At 32.5% G+C, this 24,714-nt stretch overlaps 2 protein-coding genes across 5 annotated transcripts in view; one reads left to right on the top strand and one right to left on the bottom strand.

Moving 5' to 3' along the window:
- Nucleotides 1-455, bottom strand: part of LOC148609589 (uncharacterized) — a 7,148-nt gene extending 6,693 nt beyond the window's left edge. The window contains exon 1 of the mRNA XM_088540470.1: nucleotides 348-455. Within this exon, the coding sequence (XP_088396596.1) occupies nucleotides 348-405 (58 nt within the window). The 5' untranslated portion in view covers nucleotides 406-455. The remainder of the gene's footprint in view (nucleotides 1-347) is intronic.
- LOC148609588 (calumenin-like) overlaps nucleotides 1-24,714 on the top strand; it is a 26,618-nt gene extending 1,904 nt beyond the window's left edge. The window contains exons 2-12 of one of the 4 annotated variants that reach the window (XM_088540465.1): nucleotides 2,105-2,360; nucleotides 3,433-3,682; nucleotides 8,647-8,709; nucleotides 10,458-10,559; nucleotides 10,949-11,079; nucleotides 11,550-11,740; nucleotides 12,000-12,169; nucleotides 12,959-13,019; nucleotides 13,679-13,872; nucleotides 14,627-14,727; nucleotides 24,604-24,714. In XM_088540465.1, coding sequence (XP_088396591.1) covers nucleotides 3,674-3,682; nucleotides 8,647-8,709; nucleotides 10,458-10,559; nucleotides 10,949-11,079; nucleotides 11,550-11,740; nucleotides 12,000-12,169; nucleotides 12,959-13,019; nucleotides 13,679-13,872; nucleotides 14,627-14,727; nucleotides 24,604-24,691 — 1,110 coding nt within the window. In that variant the 5' untranslated portion in view covers nucleotides 2,105-2,360; nucleotides 3,433-3,673 and the 3' untranslated portion in view covers nucleotides 24,692-24,714. Of the gene's footprint in view, nucleotides 1-2,104; nucleotides 2,361-3,432; nucleotides 9,515-10,457; nucleotides 10,560-10,948; nucleotides 11,080-11,549; nucleotides 11,741-11,999; nucleotides 12,170-12,958; nucleotides 13,020-13,678; nucleotides 13,873-14,626; nucleotides 14,728-17,720; nucleotides 17,940-24,603 lie in introns of those variants that run through there. The other 3 variants (XM_088540467.1, XM_088540468.1, XM_088540466.1) reach the window with 3 other exon arrangements.

The raw sequence follows: 24,714 nt of genomic DNA, 5'->3' as shown, positions 1-24,714 counted from the left end.
TGTTTCGATTTTGAGTGCTCAGTAGTGGAATAGTTCACATCAATGGCGAGACATGACGTGACTTCCTGTTGAGACTGTTTAGAAAACGAAAGTTGTTTTACGACAAACCCATTTTAATCTATTCCCATCTACCTGTTGAAATGCCACAAAATTCCCCGTTTGATTCAAGAAGGCTCCTAAAATGTTTTAAGTCAATTTTCAACAATATATTATGAACCCAACAACCTCAGGAATACAAGCTGTATATTGTTTTACATATTAACACGTGGTTGTCTGCAAACGTTTTTCCCATTCTTCATGTAAGGCAAAACATTTACCAATGGATCAACTGAGCAAGATTGTATTACCTGCGCTTCCAGATGTCAGAAATACTACAAGAGTTATGATTTTTAGCTTGACATCCATTGCAATCTGTTCTAAATTCTAGTTTGGAAATGCGCATGTACTGTTTTTTTTCTATTTCTATTTTCACACCAATGAAATTGATTAGATCAATCATGTAACGACTTAACATAAGAAACTGAGGCATGCTTGAATAAGAAATGTAATTTTAACGTTATTCTGTTTGTTAATATAACAAAGATTTGAAATAAATGCTATTGTGCAAAATTAGGAGTTACCAATGTTGGTTAGTTTCAACAACTGACTACCTTATAAAAGTACTCAAAACCATTAATTGCTGACCAATCTCTCAGCACCTTTGCAAGCATTCAAAATTCATACTGAATATTACTAAGTTAGCCATTTTGAAGATGTATTGGGTATTATCACACACATTTTTTTGCTTGATCAGATAAGCAATAAATCACCTTCCACCATTTCATATGATTGATTGATTGTTGCGGTTTAACGCCCCAGCAACAATATTTCAGAATGGGGTTTCCATAAGCTAATTGAAATATGATAGATACTCCTCCTCTAAGAAGTTTTTTCTTGTGGCCTTAGAAATTGCAGAAACATGACATTGTACATTTATATAGGAAAACACCAATTACAATGAATTCTTTATCTCAGTGTTTTTTTTTTTTATTCAATGGGAACTATTTCTGAAAGAAAACTCAAATGAGTTCTTTTTGTTCATTCGTTTGACATCATACAATTCAATTAAAATTTGTATTACTGTCATTAGATTTCGTTGTTAGAACTAGTCGCTGGCTGTCTTCGTGCAGTCAGCATTGAGAAGCTTTTCAATTGGTCCATTTTCTTCTTTTCTAGGAATTAAGTATGAAATTCAGAAGTGGCATGTGGCTGTATCCTATCAGAGTCTGTTTTCATTTAGATTGGTCAATAGACGTATTGATAGTAGACATCAAGAATTTGGGGAGCAGGGGGGTGTACACTTTTTATAAATATAACCCTCTCTCTCTCATATATGCATTCGTTGCTGAACAGTCTTTCAACATATTTACAAGTATTCAAAATTTATACAAAATATTATTAAGGCAGACATTTTGAAAATGAATTGGGTTTTATCAAATACATTTTTTGTTTGATGAGGCAAGCAATATGGCACCTTTCAGCACATATCAAAAGAACCAGGTCTCTTGATGTTATCAAAATATAATTGGTATTCCTGTTAGTCGTTTTTCTTATGTACCTAGAAATATGAGAAACATGCCATTGTACATTTTCAAAACCTGTTTTTTCTCTGAAAACATCAATTACAATAATCTCTCTTTTCTTGGTGTTTTTTTTTATTATTGAACTGGGACTTTTACCTGACGAAAACTCAAATGGGTAGGTTTTTTATTTATTTTTTTTTTGTTCTATCGTTTGTCATCATAAAAATTCAATTGACTTGACTGTCATTTGTTTGCATGGTAAAAACTAGACGGTGTCTTTTTGCAGTTAGCAATGGTAATCTTTTTAAAAAGTCTATTTTCTTCTTTTCTTTGGTTTGGGTTTACATTTGCAAGACAAATATGCAGAAATGACATCTGTCTCATTTTCTCCTTCACTTTCTCTCTAGGCTGGTTATGTTCTATTGCTATATAAAGAAATTTGTAATTATGATAATGATGATTTTGTTATGAGCTGTACTCTTCTCTTGCGATAATCACAAGTGATACGCTTTACATTTTTATTCATCTTTTTCTATCTTCAGATATTTGGATTGAAATGCAGAATTGAAGCTTAAGCTGCAATTTTGACAGACTGCTTTCATCTCAATTGTTCAATGATCACATTGACTGTTTATATTGTCTCTAGTCATGTGTACATGGGACTGTTTGAGGTGTTGGTATATTCTTAATAGCCAATTTTCAACGAACAGATGTAACAATTCAACATTATTACGTTTTGGAAACAGTTCATCATTAGCCAGACACTCCAGATCTTAACCAGTGTTCCAAATGCAACAGGTAATGTTTGTATAAGTTGTCTAACACATTTGCTCAGCATTCAAGTGATAAGTAACTACGTTAACCACTACATTTTACGTTTTGTTTCATTTGACACAAATTTCTTCTGATACATTAGGCACAAACCACTTTTCAGAAATGTCATAAATACTAGCTCATCTGATACTTAGATAAGAAATGTAATGTAAACGTTATTCTTTTAGTATGTTTTGTGTACAACAATTTGGAAAAGATACTATTCTGTTTTTAAAAAAAGACTTTTCTTAAATCATGCTTTGCAACTACAACAAAACTTTTAGAGATATCAATGCTGGTAATTTTCAGGAGCTGACAAAATCTAAAAAGTATTCAAAACCATTCATTACTGGCCAATCTCTCAACACCTTTACCAGTACTCAAAATTCATATAAAATATTACTACATCAGCCATTTTGTAGATGTATTGGGTATTTTCAAATACATTTTTGTTTGATGAGGTAAGCATAGATGACCTTTCAACTCATATTAAAAGAACGGGGTTTCTTTAAGCTAAATGAAATATAATAGGTATTCCTGTAAGTAGTTTTTCGTGTGTACTTAGAAACTTCAGAAACTTGCTATTGCACATTTACATAAACTTTTTTTTTCAAAAGCATAGATTACAATAATCTCTCTTTTCTTGGTGTTTTTTTTTTATTATTCAACTGGAACTTTTACCTGACGAAAACTCAAATGGTAGGGTTTTTTTGTTTTGGTCTATCGTTTGTCATCATAAAATTCAATTGACTTGACTGCAATTTGCTTTCATGGTAAGAACTAGACGGTGTCTTTTTGTGGTTAGCAATGGTAATCTTTTTAAAAAGTCTATTTTCTTCTTTTCTTTGGTTTGGGTTTACATTTGCAAGACAAATATGCAGAAATGACATCTGTCTCATTTTCTCCTTCACTTTCTCTCTAGTCTGGTTATGTTCTATTGCTATATAAAGAAATTTGTAATTATGATGATGATGATTTTGTTATGAGCTGTACTCTTCTCTTGCGATAATCACAAGTGATACGCTTTACATTTTTATTCATCTTTTTCTATCTTCAGATATTTGGATTGAAATGCAGAATTGAAGCTTAAGCTGCAATTTTGACAGACTGCTTTCATCTCAATTGTTCAATGATCACATTGACTGTTTATATTGTCTCTAGACACATGTGTACATGGGACTGTTTGAGGTGTTGGTATATTCTTAATAGCCAATTTTCAACGAACAGATGTAACAATTCAACATTATTACGTTTTGGAAACAATTCATCACTAGCCAGCCACTCCAGATCTTAACCAAATGCAACAGGTATTGTTTGTATAACTTTACGAACACATTTGCTCAGCATTCAAGTGATAAGTAACTAAGTTAACCACTAAATTTTACGTTTTGTTTAATTAGACACAAATATCTTCAGATACATTGGGCACAAACCACTTTTCAGAAATGTTATAAATACCAGCTTATCTGATACTTAGATAAGAAATGTAATGTAAGCGTTATTCTTTTAGCATGTTTTGTATACAACAATTTGGAAAAAAAATACTATTCTGTTTAAAAAAAAAGACTTTTCTTAAATCATGCTTTGCAACTACAACAAAACTTTAAGAGATATCAATGCTGAGTTCACCAAAACATTTATAATTGGTTATGAGTGGTCTCGTTGGGAAGGCAAAACCATTTACTTTAAACAGTTTTATGAGTTTAGCACATAAAGAGGTATGTAATCTTTTAATTAATTTGTGTGGTTGTTTAAGTGCAAATGTTCAGATGTATATCGATTTAAGTCTTCTGAACGCGAAGACAACTAAATTGATGCACAGAAACAAAAATTAATACAGCAATAGGTTCCACAATTGGATTCAGTAACATGCTATGAGTACGAGTATCAATTTAAATCAGGATTTGTGTACAAAAGTAGGTAGCCGAAACCTGCTTCTCCCAACTCTTATCAAACATTTATATTGTCCAAACATAGGCTAAAATCACAATATATGTTTTTATACATGCAGATTCATTTTTCTTTGTTGATGCTTACTAATGCATATTACTATAAGATCGGTCAGCAATACATCAGAATCAGGACCTTTATTATATTAAAGACAAATCCCACTTACCATATCTGACGTTAGGAATCTCGTGAAATGTTCTTAAATATAAAGGCTTTTAAATAAGCTTCTAAAAATATAGATCACGGTGCTTTTAATGAAGATATAGTAGTTAAAAAAATCGTAAAATCGGGACTTTTTGTCATGTTCCGAATTCAATTCAGACGTATCTGTTCTGATTAATATTTTACGAATAACACGTCATACACCAGTAGCTATTGGGAATTTTCTTTTCCCCATTCTTAAAACATTAAAAACAAAAAAAATGAGTTTTATCATCCTAAAAAGAACCTTTCATTGTCTCTTGCGAAAAGAAAGACTAACTTTTGAACCATATTCACAGTAATCTGAAATACTTCTCACATTAAGATTTTTTCAAACTTGCCGTATGAAAATGTATCCATTAGCTGATGGAATGAAATCTTTAAAAAATGGGGGTCTCCTATCAAATAAGAAAGTAATTCATATTTATGTACCATTTCTGCACAATTTTGTTTCGTTATTGGACGTTTCTTATTCCAAACATTATTTTGAATAACGTTACGTTATAGTCAGAGACGAGACGTCTTCACAAATTCCGAAACAGAATGAAGATATATAATATCAAAATGGCAATACAAAGACTTGACTAAAAAAAAACCGAAAGACAAAAGAATTAAGACTGGAAAGAAATTGGAATGTAGACAGAAGATTCAACAAAAGGCTATATATACATAAAACTATTATGGTTGCATGATCCTAAAATTGTTTTAATTCGTATTCATATTTAAAAATTTAAGTAAACACAATGCTATATGTATACTTTAATAGCGAATGACTTAGAGATCTAAGTTCAACATTTACAAATGTGCATGGAGCAATTCAACAGTTAGTAGTAATATTTTACTGAACAAAAGGTAGAGAATATCGCACGACAGGTGAAGTATTTTTACATTTAAGAGAGTGCACAAATACCTACCATTTGTACTTGTACAAGAGTAATCAAGGGAACCAATGTTATAGCGGTAATCAAAAGATATAATACAGGGACAAAGACCAGACATGGAAAACATACACAACAAAGAACATAAAGTAACTAAACTCATACATACAAAGTAACAAAAGCAAATGAACAACTCGGATCCCACAAAAAACTGGGAGCATGGACCAGGTGCACCGGTAGGGTAAGCCTCCTCTGCTTTTCTAGAAACACCCGCCGAGTTGCAAATAAAAAGTCAAGTCCGGGGTAGACCAACGACGAAAGGAAAACTATGACCCGTTGAATAAATCAGTTTTCATGGTGCAGATGGATACACCATAACGATCCACGAATTCATGATGACGACCATAAAGCTTCTGAAGTGATGACTTCAATCTTGTAGCAACATAACCCTGTTCCAGAGGCCTATTTGTTAGAGTTCTAGCGCGATACAAAAAGTATGCGTAGTTTTGGCAAGCTCTGGCATAACGTATGAGTTGTGATATGAACACTCCATACGCAGGAGCCGAAGGGATGTTGCCACAGATGAAAGGAAAGTTGACAATTCTGAATGAAAAGTTATCACGTTTGTCGTAAAATTTGGTCATTTGTTTTCCTTTACCATCGATTTCTGAGTATAGGTCAAGATATGAGGCTGACTTCACAGTGTCTGTAGTATCCTTTATCTCAAGTTCTTTTGGGTAGATGCGAGGTGTTAAATCCCCGAAATTAGAATTGTTTAAAGATAATACGTCATCTATATAGCGGAAACTGAAATTGAAGGATCTAGCCAAACGATATTCTTTCTTTCTGATCGGATCAGCTATAAAGTCAGTCTCATAAGAGTGGAGGAATAGGTCAGAAAGTAAAGGAGCACAATTTGTCCCCATTGGAATGCCGACCGTTTGTTGAAAAAAACGTCCACCACACTGGACTAATATGTTGTCGATTAAAAATTCCAGCATTCTGTAAGCATCTTCCTCTGTATATTTGGATGATGATTGGGAATTATTTCTTACAAAGTATGAGGAATCTCTACCAAGAACTATATATTTGTATCTAGGTGTACCATCTTTTTTGGAAAAACAACGATGTAATGTTTTTAAAGTCGGGATTTTAGCTGAGTATAGAGAATAGAATTATACAGTGTTGAAAAATCATAGGTTTTAATGCTATTATATTCAGATAATAGTCTTGAACTGATTGTCTCCAAAAGATCTTTCAGTATCCACATTGAATTAATACCACTACGGGAGTAACAAGTGTTGTGGTAGGACGTCAGACCTTCTTTGACAGTTGTGCGTATAGAAGTTAAAAGTTGTGAAAGAGGTTCGGTTGTACATGTAGCAGATCCAGCTATAAAACTTTGTTTGTATGGATTCTTGTGTCTTCTTGTAGCGTACTTTGTATCAAATTGGAAATAAAAAGGCAGGATTGCAATTTTCAAGAAATTAAAAATCAGGAACTATAGATAATTTTCCTAATATTTTTCGTTTACATTATAAAAATATTTCGGCCCTCTGTACTGAAAAAAAAGTTTTCAAAAATTAAAAAAAAGCAGGACAAAAACTTTGATCCCAGCCTTCCCCCTCATATAAATCAAATGGTTGCCCCCTAATTAGATGTAGGTATTCCTATTATTTTAATGGCAAATCCTTTCCTTATTTCTTACCATAGTTTGATTAAGTAGGAGAACAAAGTCCCCTGCAAAGGAGGAGAAAAGTTCATGACCCACCTTTTGAAATTATTAGAAACATGACCCCTTTTTCCTGTAATAAAGAATTTAGATTCGTTTTGATTTTCCGAAGAAGCTTGATCGAGAAAATAAATTGACAGGCCACACTTGTTGGTAAATATACATACTGGTTGTTAGGCTATATTTTTTTCTGGTGTTCCTACTCTGATACAGCAAAGATATTTTATGCTAATGGACGACAATCACTCATATCTAGAATTCAACTTGGCTAGTAAAAAAGCTTGAAGGCCGAGCGAAGCGAAGCAAGGCCATTTGTGGGACAGAATTTATAAATAGTCATGATTTCATGCAAAAAATATATCCACGAATTTCAGAGGAGGGGCATTCGGTGGGTTCTCCCCTATGAATCCGCGCCTGGATTAGATACTCTGCGTGAAACTATATCTACATTTTTACCTTAGTAAAATGAACTGGCAAATTGTGTTTAATTTGCAATAACATGGAACTATCTTTAATATTCCTCAGTTCAACGACTTGTCGCGTTTAGAAAAACTAGTGCTGATTATATTTTTTTCAAATTCTATAGTCTATATATTAGTAACATTTTGTATAGGTTTCCTTGGAATCCATTGTGAATTGTATTGGTGAGTTTGTGTAGGACAGACGGACACACGGACGGACGCCTGACATTTAAAAAAGATTTTCTCAAAGCAGATCTGAACCTCGACGTCATATTGCTTCAACTGTCAAAGGGAGATAAATCGCGAATTCTGCGCCAAAAGCGACGTCACGAAGACGATATAATAGTTTGTGTCATACAATGCGTTTAAAGTGTGATTTATCTTTAAAGGCTTTTTTCGTTCAAAGTAAATTCTTTTTTACAGCAATCACCATTTTTTGCTTGAATTGGTGTAGTGAAAACAATACATAAGTAAAATTCCCATTTAAATCGGATGTGAATATTTTCCAATATTGGTTTCATATAATCGTGGTCATGAATCTATTATAGCGCTCAGATACCTATCATAATTGATCATGTATGTCCATGAATATCTAGAGCATCATTGCCCCCTTTATTTGTGCGATTTTCTTTATTATTTATATTAAAAACAACACGTTTACACGTTACTGCATTAATGGTCAGATTTGAAACGAATTCATCTTTCTGAACAAATATTTATTTGATTAAAACGAGTTTGTAACAGAAAAACTTTCTTACCTTAAATGCTAATATATACTGCATTTTATGAATGCAACATTTTGTTGTGCGCTCTTTTAGTTTTCATTTTGTTTCGTTTTATTAAAACACGAGGCAAATGATTGATTTGCTCAATTTAGTTATTCTGCCATCTACACAGGTATCTAATACCCACGGACTTTCCTGCCACATACACGGGTATTTAATACCCTCAGACCTATCTGCCACCTACACGGGTATTTAATACCCACGGACTTACCTGCGAACTACATGGGTATTGGTTTTAAATGTTAAACGGTGTTTCTTTGTCAGATCAAAATCGTGGTTAATGTATTCTACACCAAACTTCATTTATCGTCATCTGTAAAAAGAGTTGTAAGTACCTTCATGAATATTATATAGCTCAACTAATACTATTATATAATGACAGAGGTTGCTTGCTTTGTCAGGCAAAATGTAGATATTTTACATACATTTTAAATCTGGCGTATTGTATACACTGACCATTCAGCATATTAACTGACGGTTCTGAAGAGTAAATTCTTAAATACTATAGATATATATCGACTGGAAATTTCAGCAAGCTAAAATCTGCATTAAAGGTTAGTTGAAACGTTAAATAAAATTCTAACATAAACATACTCATTATTTACTCTTAGCAAACTTAACTGCAATATGAATGATTTTACTTGTTCTGTAACGTTAATTCTTGCTTATAATTGGACTTACACGTAGATAGCGCCTCCGTCACATACTTGTAGTAATTTTATAAATTTGAAGGTTTGGTGGTATTAAACCATGTTATATAGTATATAAATGTCAATGCACATTGGAACTTGTTTCTAAGGAATAAAAAAAACTTTCTCTTTCGTATTATGCTTAGGTGCCAAATGTTTTAATGCAGTATGATAAACTAATAGACAGATGAAAAATTCCTTATAAATGTCATGTGTACGGAACACCATGATATCCTTGTAAAAGGAACTGAATGAGTAGAAGCTTTTGAGCATTTCTTATATAGCATGTTTTCTTTCATTTACATCGTGTTTGGTGTTTGTAATGAATGTTATTATTGTTCCATGAACACATCAGTTATGAAACATATATTTGCTTCAAGTTTTGTATGTGTCATACTGTATTATACCAGACAGTTAATCTGACCTTTTCATCTATTTGAGAGGTAAGCAGTAAGTTGTGTTTTTTATTATAATTTTTTGTGTTAACATACCATTTGTGGCAATGTTTGGCAAACTTATGTTTTGCTGTTATTTTAAATCTTACATGTTGCATACAATTAATAGAGTATAAGAGATCTGTACAGAATACTATTATGTCAAAAGTTACAAAATTATATTGGTATGAGATTTATGTCAATCATGAATAATTATAATTCATACATGTAGACGCAAGAGTCTTAGAGACAGACAAATACATGAAAACATGATCTATATTTTATTCTAACAATATTGTACAGGTTGACAGAATATGTTCTTTTTTTTAAAAATAGAGTTATCTTTCTTTTCTCTGTACTTAAAGTATTTTATTGTATTACAGGGTCAATTAATTTATTTGTAACAGATTCCAATCTGCCTTATCAATAAAAGAACCCTAAATCATCCATGTGTATTTTGTGGATCCCAATATGGTTTCATTTTGTTTAAAATGTCATTGCAAACAGAAACATGCGGTTTTATATATAACCCTCGTTCGTAGGAGATATAAATTATATAGAATGTACTGTATAATTCAAAATTAGGGGTGATTTATCCTTAAGAGACATTTAAATACAGCAAAAATAATTAAATATTTCATCATATAGAAAATTATGTGGCCTTTTATTTTTAGGTATATCACATTTTACATAATTTGCATGATTCTTCCAAAGTATACTACTTAAGATAGTGGAAGGCATTTCATTCTGAGGAGTTCATATTACATTTGTTTTGATTTGAAGTATGTAAAAAAAAAATAATCATCGCCAGAAATTGCAAAACCAGGAACTCTCGGGTAGGATTTCAAAGTTCTTTCATTCGGCGGAATTTATTCTGTGTTTCTAAATGGTTTATATCTTATACATTTTACAAATTTTTTTATATATAATTCATTTAACATGCACTACCAAGATGGCAGCTTCCAGTATATTTTTATTACTGGGATTGATTAGTGTAACGAACTATTTAGAGGGTAAAAAAACTGGCGAAGACCATAAAACCATTCATGATCAGGTGAGATAAATGTATCATCCTCATTAGTTGACTTGGAACAAATATTTAGTAAAATTGACAAAATGTTACGTACCATGTAAAGTTCACACGCATGTTTGAAAGTACATTAAAATGAACTCACTTTTACAATTGCTTTATGTTGAGTTAGTGCTCGTCGTTTAATGAGTTTCAAGGTCGTTTGTTTTTGTTGCTTTTTAAGAATCTTTCGTTGTAAGGCTTAAAAGCATCCTTTCGAATTTATATAGCAGGCCATATTTATAAATAGAACGATATATTTGCTGCCGATATAATAACATTCGTACTGCTTTGTTGATAATTATGACATAATAAAGGCATAATGTAATATATGACTGTCTGTGTATGTAAATTGTATGTTGGTGACTTTTTAGAAAATAAACGACTACATACACGAAAAAAATGTAGAGCATGACAAGAAGTATGATCATGAAGTATTCCTTGGAACAGATGAGGCTAAAGCGTTCGCTAAACTTACATCCAATGAAAGCAAGGAAAGACTTGGGTAAATATAACAATTGTTGTTTTTTTTTTTTGTGTTTGTTTGTTTGTTTGGAACGTTTTGAATTTACCATTTTATTTTTATATACCCTATCGTCACCGGGCCATCGCCAGTTTTCCCAAGTTATTTCAACTTGGACTAATGCTGTAACTATGTTGTTCTTTCTTTTGATGATATGTTGTCATTTTTCTTTCGGTCTGCCCTGGTACTCTTTCCTTTATTTTTGTTTTGATTTTGGTCGAGATATGAACATAGTACATTTTGATGACTTGACCAATCCATCTGCGTTCTTTTTCTGTATTCCCTCCTATTTTTTATTCAAATCTGTTTAATCAGCTTTTGCTCCATATCGAAAAATGAGGTCTGCTTCATTAGTCCTTTTTAATAATTTCATACTTCCAGCTACATAAACCAGCAAATTGGAATCCTGGAGGTAATATCCCATCTACATTTTAGATTATAACATATTTTAGGTTCATATTTGATAAGATAGATCAAAACAATGATGGTGAGATTACTCGGGAAGAACTTCGAGATTGGATACAGTACGTCCAGAAACGTTACATCAGAAATTCCGATGACGTGATGTGGAAAGAAAAAAATGTTGTGAACGGATTTCTCACTTGGCGTTCCTATAAAAAATCAATGTACGGGTTCGAAGATGGTAGGCATGGACGTCTGTAAAGAAGCATAATGTTGGTTGTTTATTAATACTTTCTGCTTGGATAAGAGCATAACTTTAAAGTGATCCATTTCAGGATTAAGATCCATAAAAGTATTGCCGTCCACGTTAAGAATCAGTTTCGCGAATTACATCATTTAAAGTGAGGATGAAAATCTGCATTTGATGGACAATGTTTTATTTGAAAATTTGAAGGACCAATAGTTCTACTGTATGCTCGATTTCGTATTTTTATTTTCAGACCATATTGATAAGAACTCTCCCAATTTTCCGAACAAAGATAAAATCAATCGTGATGAAAGGAGATGGATAGCTGCTGACAAAAATAAAGATGGAAAACTAGACCGAACGGAATTCGCTGATTTTACACATCCCGAGGAGGCGGAACATTTAGAAGATATTGTAGCTCATGTATTGAATCTGATTAGTATCAATGTTCTTTGTGAAAAAGTAATCAAGAGAACTAAGATTTCACCGGAAATCTAAAGAATGTAATCCCGGTACAAAGACCAGACATGGAAAACAGACACAAACAACAAAGAACATAAAATAACCAAAATAATACATATAAAGTCACAAAAGCAAATGAGCAACTCGGACTCCACTGAGAGCATGAACCAGGTGCACCGGTAGGGTAAGCGTCCTCTGCTTTTCTAAAAACACCCGCCGATTTGCTCATAAAAATTAAGTCCGGGGTAGACGAAAGAGGAAAGGAAAACTATGACACATTGAACAAATTGGTTTTCATGGTGAAGATGAATACACCGTAACGATCCACGAGCTCATGATGACAACCATAAAACTTCTGTAGTGATGACTTTAATCTTGTAACTTCATAAGCTAATTGTTAGAAGTCTATCGTGATACAAAAAGCCTGCATAGTTACGGCAAGTTCAGGCATAGAGTATGAGTTGTGATATGAAAACTTCATATATTGAATATATTTGATTTATTTCAGAACTCTATAACTGCAATTAGAGAAATTTGTGCTTTTATTTTTTACTCATTTGGCTCGTGTTTCTTACCTTGCCAGGAATGAATAAAAATTACCAATAATTTTACTTTAAACAAGAGACGAAGGCTCTTTTAGGCGTGAAAACCTACAATGACGTTAAATTTGTTAATTTTTGCGTTTTGAATACAATAAACAATTGTATTAATCATTACATAATTATGTATAAATATACTGCGTTTTTGTAGGAAATCATTGAAGATATGGACAAAGATGCAGATGGATTCATCAGTCTAGAAGAGTATATTGGTATGCAAGATACTTTTATCATATAAATAACATAAGTTGTACAACTTCATAAAAGTTTTAATTTTTTATAAGAAATGGTTATTTGTATTATTATTATTATTATTAATGCTAGTATTATTGTCTTTGTGTTTAATTAAAGAAAATAGGCAGTCGGAGACTTTTCCTCTGTAACTAGTAACATAAAGTGACAGAGAATGTTTGACTTGCTGATGATTATATCCGATGAAGCCATTAATTACTTAAAGCAGATAAAACATCGTTTTAAAAAAGTAAATGACCTTGTAAATTTTTAATATGTCTTTTTATATTCTACTAATTGTACAGTTTGAATGATTTCATGGCTTACAAGTATAATCACCCCACTCCATATTTAGTACTTATCCAAATGTAATAGTAAGCTATAAATGAAAGTGTAAAATAGGTTAATGATGAAGCATGTACATTAGACATCTTCTACAAAAGCCGCTGTCGTTTTGGTGATCAATGTTTGGTCCCGATTTGTCTCGACTCTGAGGAAACAATTCAATTAATACTTTTTGAACTGAATTATAAGGAGGGGGCCATACTGAAAGGAATATCAGAAATAACACAATAAAGGATATTTTTACATTTTTATCCCTTTTTCTTCTATACATTTTTTTACCTTTCGATATTTGTAGTTGACATGTGGCCAAATCAAGACAGGGAAAAGCCGAAATGGGTTGAAATGGAAATGGACAAATTTTATTCAGTTCATGATAAAAATCATGATGGAAAATTAGACCATGACGAAGTTAAAGAATGGATGATTCCTTCATATGATAACATTGATGCTGAGGCAAAACATCTCATTTATGAATCTGATACCAATAAGGTTTGTAATAAGAATAATTTATGAGCAAAAATTGTAACATACTAGTAGTCATACCTGTGTACACAGACAAATTTTACCAAAACATTATACAAGCTGCCGAATCGCTTAAAATATATTAGTATTTCCACCTTTTCAAATGGTTGAAATTGATTGGTATACTATCTTGTACTTCATTTGTCACCAATTTATTTTTTTCTCAATCTTGCAAAATAATGTATCCTTATAAGCGATGTAGTTTCACATATATTCAGTATGGTTTATAGATTCAGATATTTATTTCAAAATGTATAGACTCTTTGTTTCTAATTTTACAAACTGTATTACTCCTCATGGATTATTTACTGAAGCAGCATAATATGTAATCCTGTTGCCACAAAATAAAGAACGCATTTTAAGAAAATGGTTTTTGCTAATATTTTATTTTTGAATAAATCAACCGTTGCCCATGTTTAGCGATATCTTAAAATAATAAACACTCCAGCGGTCCTTTCATAAAAAATCTTAATTGTGAAATTAGTCGCAAGTTATGACGTCATCATTTTTTGAACTACTATGACGTAATAACTTACAACTAACTTTACACATCACTTTTTTGTAACGAAGATGGTTGTTATCTCAAAGCTGTAAAATACATTTGTTACGCATTGAACATTTCAAATTATCTTGAAAAAAATACGAAAAAAAACATATTCTGAATGGTTTTTTTTTTTGTTTTGTTTTTTTAAATTGTTTTTTTCTCTTTTCTTTGTCACAGGACGGTAAACTTACTAAAGATGAAGTTCTAGAACATTATGATATATTTGTTGGAAGTCAGGCATTAAACTTCGGTCAGGCTCTGACATGGCATAATGAATTGTGAGTGTGAATAGTCCAGCAAAAAATATTGAATTTCTTATATGTTATATAATTCTTTGATAACCAATACAAACTTGTAAATATTTGGTATTTAGGTTCCATAGATGTTTTGTACCTAAGATATTTTAATTGTTCTAGTAGCATTTAAGGTTAGTTGCGTGAAAAGCAAAGAAGATATTGGAGCAAAATACTGTGTTGTAACCATTTATAAGTGTCTTATTTAAATTAAATCCGTTTATACATCTATGTAGTCTTGATGGTTGCAAAACTTCCATTATCAACTATCATAAAGTGAACAAAATTTTAGCCAAAGCATTCGAGGATAATTTGAAAACTATCGATATATTGCTTCTTGTAAACAACTATACATAATAATTAAAAGCATATTTAAATAGTTACCCTTACCTACGATATGGTTTGTGTTGATAGATATATATTTCATAATTCGAAGCAATGCATACACACGAAAATTATAAACTGAAATTAAATGTAACAATATTCTTTTACGTATGTCATTGGGTCATCATCATACTTTACGAGTAGCTGTACATGTACACGAAAAGCTTAAAACTTATTTTGTATTGGATCGAATCGAAAAAGACGATTGGCCAAGTTTAGAAGAGTAATCAAGAGAACCAAGGTTATAGCGGTAATTAAAAGAATGCAATCCAGGGACAAAGACCAGACATGGAAAACAGACATACACAACAAAGAACATCACGTATCTAAAATCATACATATTGCAAAAGTCTTGACTTCGTAACGGCTGAAGTATTACGATTCATTATTGGCAACATATTTCAACACAAACAGGCTGCATAACATTGCCACCGGTCAAAATCGGTAAATTCAGTAGACAACACAGTCAACAGAACATTGACATGAACAACAAACAAGGGAAAATAAAAGGAACAAAATACAAAAGCAAGTGTAAATAAACATCAAAGTAAGTCTTCAACTTTGTGGGTAAAACGCGTCAAGTTCTAGATGGAAATAATAATATACAAGTAAAAACTACAAAAATCAATTTGTTGAAATTCTGCAAATCCATCAACTAAAATCTCGATAAACTGAATATCGGAAATAAAAACTTTTTAGGCAGTCCATTTTTTTTATAACCTTGGTCCAAAAAGCCGTCTCTAAGTCAGATTGATTGATTGATTGATTGATTGTTGGGGTTTATCGTCCGAGCAGCAGTATTTCAGCTATATTCAGACGATGAACATGAAATGGATGACAAAATGAACATGAAATGATGATGAAATGAAAAAGGGAAAGGACACAAGGACAATGGGGTCGACAAATTTTGATTGCCATTTGAAATAGGGAGAGGTGGGTAGGGTTGGGCAATTTAGCCTCCTGTGGCGGAGCCGTATGGTTCCTACTCCGGGAGAATACCACAGTAGGGTTCTTTAACGTGCGAGGAACGTGGCATCTTTCCCAACACGGTGCACCACTATGGTTTGCGGTCAGATTTTAGTGATGGTACATTAAACAGTGGCTACTAGCTACTATGAATTAGTAGAGAGCACAAAGTAACTAAAATCATAACAAAGTAACAAATGCAAATGAGCATATCGGACTCCACTAAAAACTGGGAGCATGGACCAGGTGCACCGGTAGGGTAAGCGTCCTCTTCTTTTCTAGAAACACCCGCCGAGTTGCTCATAAAAAGTCAAGTTCGGGGTAGACAAACGAGGAAAGGAAAACTATGACCCGTTGAATAAATCGGTTTTCATGGTGCAGATGGATACACCATAACGATCCACGAGTTCATGATGACGACCATAAAATTTCTGCAGTGATGACTTCAATCTTGTTGCAACACAACCCGGTTCCAGAAGCCTATTTTTTAGAGTTCTAGCGCGATACAAAAAGTCTGCATAGTTTCGGCAAGCTCTGGCATAACGTATGAGTTGTGATATGAACACTCCATACGCAGGAGCCGAAGGGATGTTGCCACAGATGAAAGGAAAGTTAACAATTCTGAATAAAAAGTCATCACGTTTGTCGCAAAGTTTGGTCAATAGTTTTCCTTTATAATTGATTTCTAAGTGTAGGTCAAGATATGAGGCTGACTTCACAGTGTCTGTAGTATCCTTTATCTCAAGTTCTTTTGGGTAGATGCGATGTATCAAATCCCCGAAATTAGGATTTTTTAAAGATAATACGTCATCTATATAGCGGAAACTGAGATTGAAAGATCTAGCCAAACTATATTCTTTCTTTCTGATCAGATCAGCTATAAAGTCATAAGAGTGAAGGAATAGGTCAGCAAGTAAAATGCTATTATATTCTGATAATAGTCTTGAACTGATTGTCTCCAAAAGATTTTTCAGGATCCACTTTGAATTAATACCACTACGGGGGTAACAAGTGTTGTAGACAATCTTTGACACTTGTGAGTATAGAAGTTAAAATTTTGAAAGAGGTTTTGTGGTACATTTTGCAGCAGAATTTAACAAATCCGTGTGGTCAAGCTGCATAACAAAGTTTGCTCATTCCAAGTAATTTGAATAAAGTCACAAACATTTTGTCTGAGAAAAAACACTGAATCACCGAAAACAGTATCATAATATTTAAACATTCCGAGTATTTTGTCATTACGATAAAGTGCCACCAGAAATGTTAAACGACAAATTTGAAAAATTTTTTGCTTCAAGTCACACAATATAAGATACAATGTCGAAACATTTATGTATATTCTAAGTAGTCTGTTGGCTTCTGTATTGTATAAACATTTTTGTATGTTAAATTATTCTTAGCTTATTCTCATGGAAAAACTGTCAAGGAATAGTATGGACTCGATCATCAGTAATGTAATTGTGTCTTGACGTTGGACTATCTAGAAATACAATATGAACCGAATAGTATTTTGAACAATCTGCAGAACAAAAATAATGTCTTTTTTGTTAAATTGAATCAATATTTTGTTTAATTTACAGGTAGTCTATTTCTTGACAATTGTCTACGTTCAAATTATGATTTTTCAGGCGCAGTCGGTATAGTTTCGCTTGTTACCCTGTGACCTTAGGCACGCTCTTCTATGGAAACGCAAATCACCTGATCGCAATTCTGTTTCCTGATTGGCCAAATACTGATAACTTAGTGGCGTTCGAAAAAAAAAAATGTATCGAAAATTGAAATTGCGTGCCATGTGTTATTTTCTTGAATGGAATGTAAAATTTATAAGTAAAAAGAGCAAAATTTTACTGCGTCGATTATCTTTATTTAAAGATAGTGCTTGTTTTCCATATTTTCATTTTTGCTTTTCTTTTCTTCTTTGACAGTGGTTACCCATAATTTGACCAAGATCAGGGTCTAGTTTTATAAAAAAAATCTCATTTTGAGATTTTCCTCAAATCCGCCCTCAACTCAAATTCTGAACAATCAAATCTCTTGAAATCGAAGATTTGAGGAAAAATTCAAGGATTTGAGGAAATTCTCAACTTGAGATTTGTTTATGAAACCCAGGCCAGGATATGTTGTTTTAAATTATTCATGGTGTTCATGATCTTTAATTCTTGTACACATTTCCAGAGTTTTTTACGGTTAATACGATGACTCATGTGAATTTATCCTTTTATAAAAGTTGTTGTTTTCTTCTTTCTTAACTATTATGAACGGTAACTTTAACCAACAGTGTAACTATCTCGAATATTGGTTTACATCATTTCAGACATTACCTACAGCTACTGTGTGTTGAATTATCTATATAAGACTATATCTAACATTATAAGTTTTCAATTGTCTACATTATTTTGATTAATGGTCAATGACGAAGATCTTCAATAAAAAAAATTTCCAACTAAGCATCTCGTGATGTGTATATCGCAATTTAGAAACAATTACAGTGAATCATTAGTAACTTTTCTTCGTAATCTAATGAACATTTATCTCTATTGTTGTATGTTTGTATATAAACAGACGCTTTGTTAGTACCGAGAGAGGGAGAAAGGAAGGGAACTCGTGGCATTCAGGACACAGGGTGGATCTCAACCCACGACAATGAGTGATATCTCTATACCGAACTCTATCTAATACAACGACTGTGGATAAACTTATAGAACTTTATTTGAGAAAATTTTTAACAACGCGGATGCAACGTATTGTACAATCGGACAATAAAATTTATGGAAGTCTATTTCTGTCATCAAGATAAATAAAAGTCGCGAAAAATTATCTCGACAAGTCGTGATAATTGGTGTATTTGGTCGACATAAATAACAATTTCATCTCAAAAAGTCACGATAATTTTTCGTGATAGTTAAGATATTTATGTCGACCGTTCGATTTAATTATCACGACTTATAGAGAGTTATGCCAATATGTAGCCTCGACATAAATATTTTCGCGATAGCTTTTTACCGAAATCATAACATTACAGCTAATTATTGTGACAAAATGGAGACAAGGTATCTCAACTTGTCGTGAATGTATTGAAATCTGTCGACATAAACTATCGCAATTTTATAGTTTAAAGTTATGAAAATGCCAAGTAGTGTCAGCTGCAAAATGTATACATTGTGATAAATCACATTGACATTTTTTGTGAAATATATAGAAGACTATTTCTGTCGCGTGATAAATAAAAGTCGCAAAAAATTATCTCGAAAAGTCGTGATAATTTGGGTATTTTGTCGACATAAATGACAATTTTATCTCAAAAAGACAAGATAATTTTTCTCAATAGTTAAGATAATTATGTCGACGGTCCGATGTAATTACATGAATTATCGCGACTTTAAGGGAACCGACGACAATTTGTGCCTTTGACATAAAATATTTTCACGATAAATTATCAGGCGCGTAGCTGAGGCCAAATTGAATTGTAGGCAAAATTACGGCAGGTGGTCTGGGGCTGTTTAAGGCCCCCAGCATGTCCAGGGGGCGAAGCCCCCCCCCCCGAAGCTCCGCGGAGATAGCGTTTTAGAGCATCATTTATGCCTCTCCTGGATGTATTTCATCTCCAAAAAAAAATTGGAAAAATTATGTACAGGCAAAAGCTTTTTTGCCTAACGGCAGCTACGCGCCTGATTATGACAACTTTATACTAATACGACGACTTTATGTGCTAATTATGACAAATCGTGATATATTATCTCAACAGGTCGTAAAAGTTATGATATCTGTCGACATAAACTATCGCAATATGAGAATTTAAAGTTGTGAAAATGCCAACTAGTGTCAACAACAAAACATGTGAATTGCGATATATAATGTTGACTTTTTCGTGAATTAACTTGACTTATTGACCTAATATCTCGACAAAAGCTAGTTTTTCGTGGTAAGTAACGATCAATTATCGCGAAATTTCGCGTTCGTCGAAATAATATGACAACAATTCAAGTTATTTCACAAAAAAAGTCAACATGATTTATCACAATGCAAAAATTTTTAGCTGACACTACTTGGCATTATCATAACTTTAAACTATAAAATTGCGATAGTTTATGTCGATAGATATCAATACGTTCACGACAAGTTGGGATAACTTGTCTCCATTTTGCTCTAAGGTCGTGATATTGGTAAAAAGCTATTGCGAAAATATCTATGTCGAAGCTATATATTGGCATGACTCTCTATAAGTCGTGATAATTAACTCGAACGGTCGACATAATTATCTTAACTATCACGAAAAATTATCGTGACTTTTTGAGATGAAATTGTCATTTATGTCGACAAAATATCCCAATTATCACAACTTATCGAGATAATCTTTCGCGACTTTTACTTATCACGATGACTGAAATAGACTTCCATAGAAATAACTTGAATTATTGGCGTAATATTTCGACGAACGCGAAATTTCGTGATAAGGTATCGTAACTTACCACGAAAAAAAGTCAATAAGCCAAGTTAATTCACGAAAAAGTCAACATGATATATTGCAACTCGCATGTTTTGTTGTTGACACTACTTGGCATTTTCACAACTTTAAATTCTCAGATTGCGATAGTTTATGTCGACTGATATCTTAGACATCATAACTTTTACGACCAGTTGAGATAATATATCACGATTTGTCATGATAATTAGCACATAAAGTCGTTGTATTAGTATACAGTTGTCATAATTTATCGTGAAAATATTTTATGTCAAAGGCACAAGTTGTCGTCGGTTCCCTTAAAGTCGCGATAATTCATGTAATTATATCGAACGGTCATCATAATTTTCTTAACCATTGCGAAAAATTATTGTGACTTTTTGAGATAAAATTGTCATTTATGTCGACAAAATACCCAAATTATCACGACTTTTCGAGATAATTTTTCGCGACATTTATTTATCACGATGACAGAAATAGACTTCCATAAAAATTACATTACTCTTTTAACTCGTTTTCAAATCCCAAAGTTTTGGTTGCGTTACAACAAGCGAAAATCAGAAGACCATCACAGTATGTAAATAGTAAAAATTGGTTTTCATTCTTCTCTCAGTTAATGAATAATGGTATGAGAAGTAATTGATCTTCAGATAGGAACATTTTAATGTTGCGTATTTAAAGAAGTTCTAGCTTTTCAATAAGTTTAACAATGACAACATATAGATTTTACCATTTCAAGAGTTTATATTTGCTGCCCCTGACTGAACGTACAAAAATACTATATTTGATACACGAGTATCTCCAACTCACATGAATAATTAGTATTATAAACAACTTGTTGTATGCTGTAAATTGCATTCTTTGTTCTATTTTGAGGACAAAAGGATAGAGTAAATGAAAATTTCAAATAGCTTTGGACAATAGTTTTGTTGTAGAAGGTTGATTAAATGATTTGATTGTTCCAATCAGATTTTGAAGATAGTCAATCTACTCAACATGCATACTTAAAGATGATGAATTTATCCGCAGGTTCATCATTCAAGTATTGTTTCTCTTAATAAAATTTGATATGTAATTCTGATGCAGAGACAGTTAAAATAATAAATTAATAGACTAGAACTTTCCTATACTTGGTGTAATTGCCGTTTTCGTGCTAAGAATATATACTCAAATCTTTTTAGTAAAATAAAATACTTCAAATATCGGTACTGCATGACGCCGTCGTTCACATTGATAAATTTCATTTAATTATGGTTTGTACTGTAATATGAAAGCAATTGAAATAGACAGTGTATAATGAATCTGGTAAGATCTAGCAGACAAAGTAAATGGTTAACGGTTTTTTTTTTTTGCTTAAGTGTCGTTTGAGTCTAGGGCAGCGTGTATTATGTAGTCTGTAATTCCACATGTAGTTTTAGAATATCTTAGTATAAATAAAATAAGTCGACCGTAAAATAAGTACTATTAAATAACGTTTACGGACAAATGGCGCACATTTATTTTGATAAGGAAGAATAAAAAAATAAATAAGAAAAGGGATGTAAGAAGTAAGAAAACTATACAAGACAAAACAAAAAGCATAGCCAACGCAGCCTAATTCGACCGCAGATATTAAATCCTGATCAGTTGTAACAGGTACATGTGTAGACATAACTTTCAAACTTGACACAGCTCTCTCAATTTAAATTGTGATTAAATGTTAAACAAGATTTTGAAGGCACTTGTACTTCTTTGCCATTGTTTGAGAACAAGAAACACTCGTTTTCCCTCTCAGTTCCTAATTCTTAAATGGTTCAGATCACAACCCTTATAAATAATCCAAGTCTGATATTTCATTCAATAAGCAACATCTTTATTAATGATATAAGTGTTGGAAATTTCAGGGTGCTGTACACGTGCTTTAAGCAGTAAACTCTCATCGGCAGCATCAGAACCAAATACATCGGAAGATCTTAATCGAAAAAATAGTGTATACTAGAAGTACTCAAGACCACAAAATCGAAATAAAAAGCCAAATCAAGCACTGAGAGGTTTATCATGTGCAATACAAGGAATAAAGCCTCAGTTTTTAGTGTTTTTATTTTGCTATTTTCCATTTAATAATCTATTATATAAATCGGGTAAGATAAATCTAACAACTGGACTGGTGAAAGTATCAGAGATGCGGTCATTGGTTCATCAGCAGTGACACCGACATTTTCTTAAATAAAAATTAAAGAACCTTAATGAGCGCGCTCACATACCCCACACTTCCACATGTTGGATACTCAAGTAAATTTGTTCGTAAGAGAAATACATGTAGAATGACCCCGATAAAACGGAATAAGAGTGGTTTTTTTTAGGCTTTAGACCTTTATCTTCTAACTTAATTCTGTTACTCAGAATGGTAGTATCAAACTCCAGACTGCGATTTTTTCGAGTTTTTAGTTAATCCAAAGTAGATATCATCGTAGCGGAACAAAACATACACTTGACCTGTAACTTATCATAGTGAACTTATATACCAAAAATCATGTCATAATCAAGCGTTTAGAAAAAAGTCTGAAGGACAGTTATTTTTGTGAATTTAGCTAAGTTAAAGGGCCCGTAATTTTGGTAAAAATCATCGGAGCGGAACCAACTACAAACTTGAAATGTAACTTATCATGTTGAATTTCTGTACTAAACATCATGTCAATATCTGCAAACGTTCAGAGGAAAAGTCCGGAAAACTGTTATTTCTTTAAATTTTGCTAAGTTCAAGGTCCGTAATTTCGGTAAAAATCAACAGAGCGGAACGAAAGTTAAACTTGACCTGTAACTTATCATGGTGAACTTTTACATAAAAAATCATGTCAATATCTGCGAGTGTTTAGAAAAAAATCCAGAAAACTGATGATGGACTGACGGACGGGTCAAGAATATTATACCCTTTGCAACTTCGTTGCGTGGGGTATAATACCCGTACGATTCCGTCTCATTTGGGCTACAGACATTACATACAAGAATATCGTATTTGGCTACGTAAGGTTTAAAATTCGTAGGTTAATTTCGTTATCCAAAAGGTTCCATTTTCTTGCGCTATTGGGAGATCATCATGATGTGTCCTGGTGGAACACAGAACGTGAAAAGCCATGGATTGCGGTTTTGAAAACGGGCTTTTCTTTGACTAAAAGTATTCGGATTGTAGCAAAAGTGTCGGATACGCACTTTCAACGATTTTTGTAGCAAATGTTTTTACTTAAATTTCCCTGATCTGATTGTTTACAAATTTGCAGTTATAGAAACAATATGGGTTTTTCTTCCTCATAATGAAAATTGTGTACATTTGTTTATTTATCTCCGTTTTTCTTTTTTCTTTTTTTTTTTCTTTTTGTTTTGTTTTCTTGATGTCCGGGTTATACAATGAATACAGAATGGAATTGAATATCAAACTGGAAATTTAAGTCTTTTTTGTTTTTTTTGTTTTTTTGTTTTTTTTTTGTTTTCTTGATGTCCGGGTTATACAATGAATACAGAACGGAATTGAATATCAAACTGGAAATTTAAGTCTCTTCGATATTCTTATTCCTTTCCGGGATATATTATATTAAATAAAGAATGAATTTGAATATCAAATTGTCGACATTCGTTTGATATTGATGCCAGGTAATATATTGAATGAATAATATCAAACTGAATGTCAAACCGGTGTTTCAGTCTATTCTATATCCAGTTTGATATTCGTTATCGGATTATATTATAAGGAACGCATACGAGTATCAAAATGAATATCAAATTGGAATTTTCTTCTGTTCCATCTTCGTTTGACATTCATGAATATTTCTATGCATGTAGTAATCGAATTTCTTATGTCGGAATGGATAGATGCATACAGGATACGTTTGAATTTGCCGAAATATAAATCGTCGATTCCTGGAATGCCGCATCTACCTAGTTGACTTCAAAGTGCCGACATTTCTTATTTCAGTTTATTGTTTTAATTCCAAGTTTACTGAATCTACTTTGTTGGTTTGCAAAAGCCGCTGTCTTCTTATGTGGATAGTAACATTCCAATACTTATTTTACAGAGATTTGGGGAGAGTGCTTGCACAGAAGACCATGTCACTTAGGAAAATGAAAATAATAGAATTCAGATCTAGAGAAAACAATGGATAACTTCATTTGACGAATATTATAAA

The sequence above is a fragment of the Perna viridis genome, chromosome 8, assembly GCF_037379345.1.
Source record: "Perna viridis isolate PV_CMFRI_1.1 ecotype Kerala chromosome 8, ASM3737934v1, whole genome shotgun sequence".
Taxonomy (NCBI): domain Eukaryota; kingdom Metazoa; phylum Mollusca; class Bivalvia; order Mytilida; family Mytilidae; genus Perna; species Perna viridis.
The sequence above is the reverse complement of the archived record's forward strand: the minus strand, read 5'-3'. Positions and strand labels throughout refer to the sequence as shown.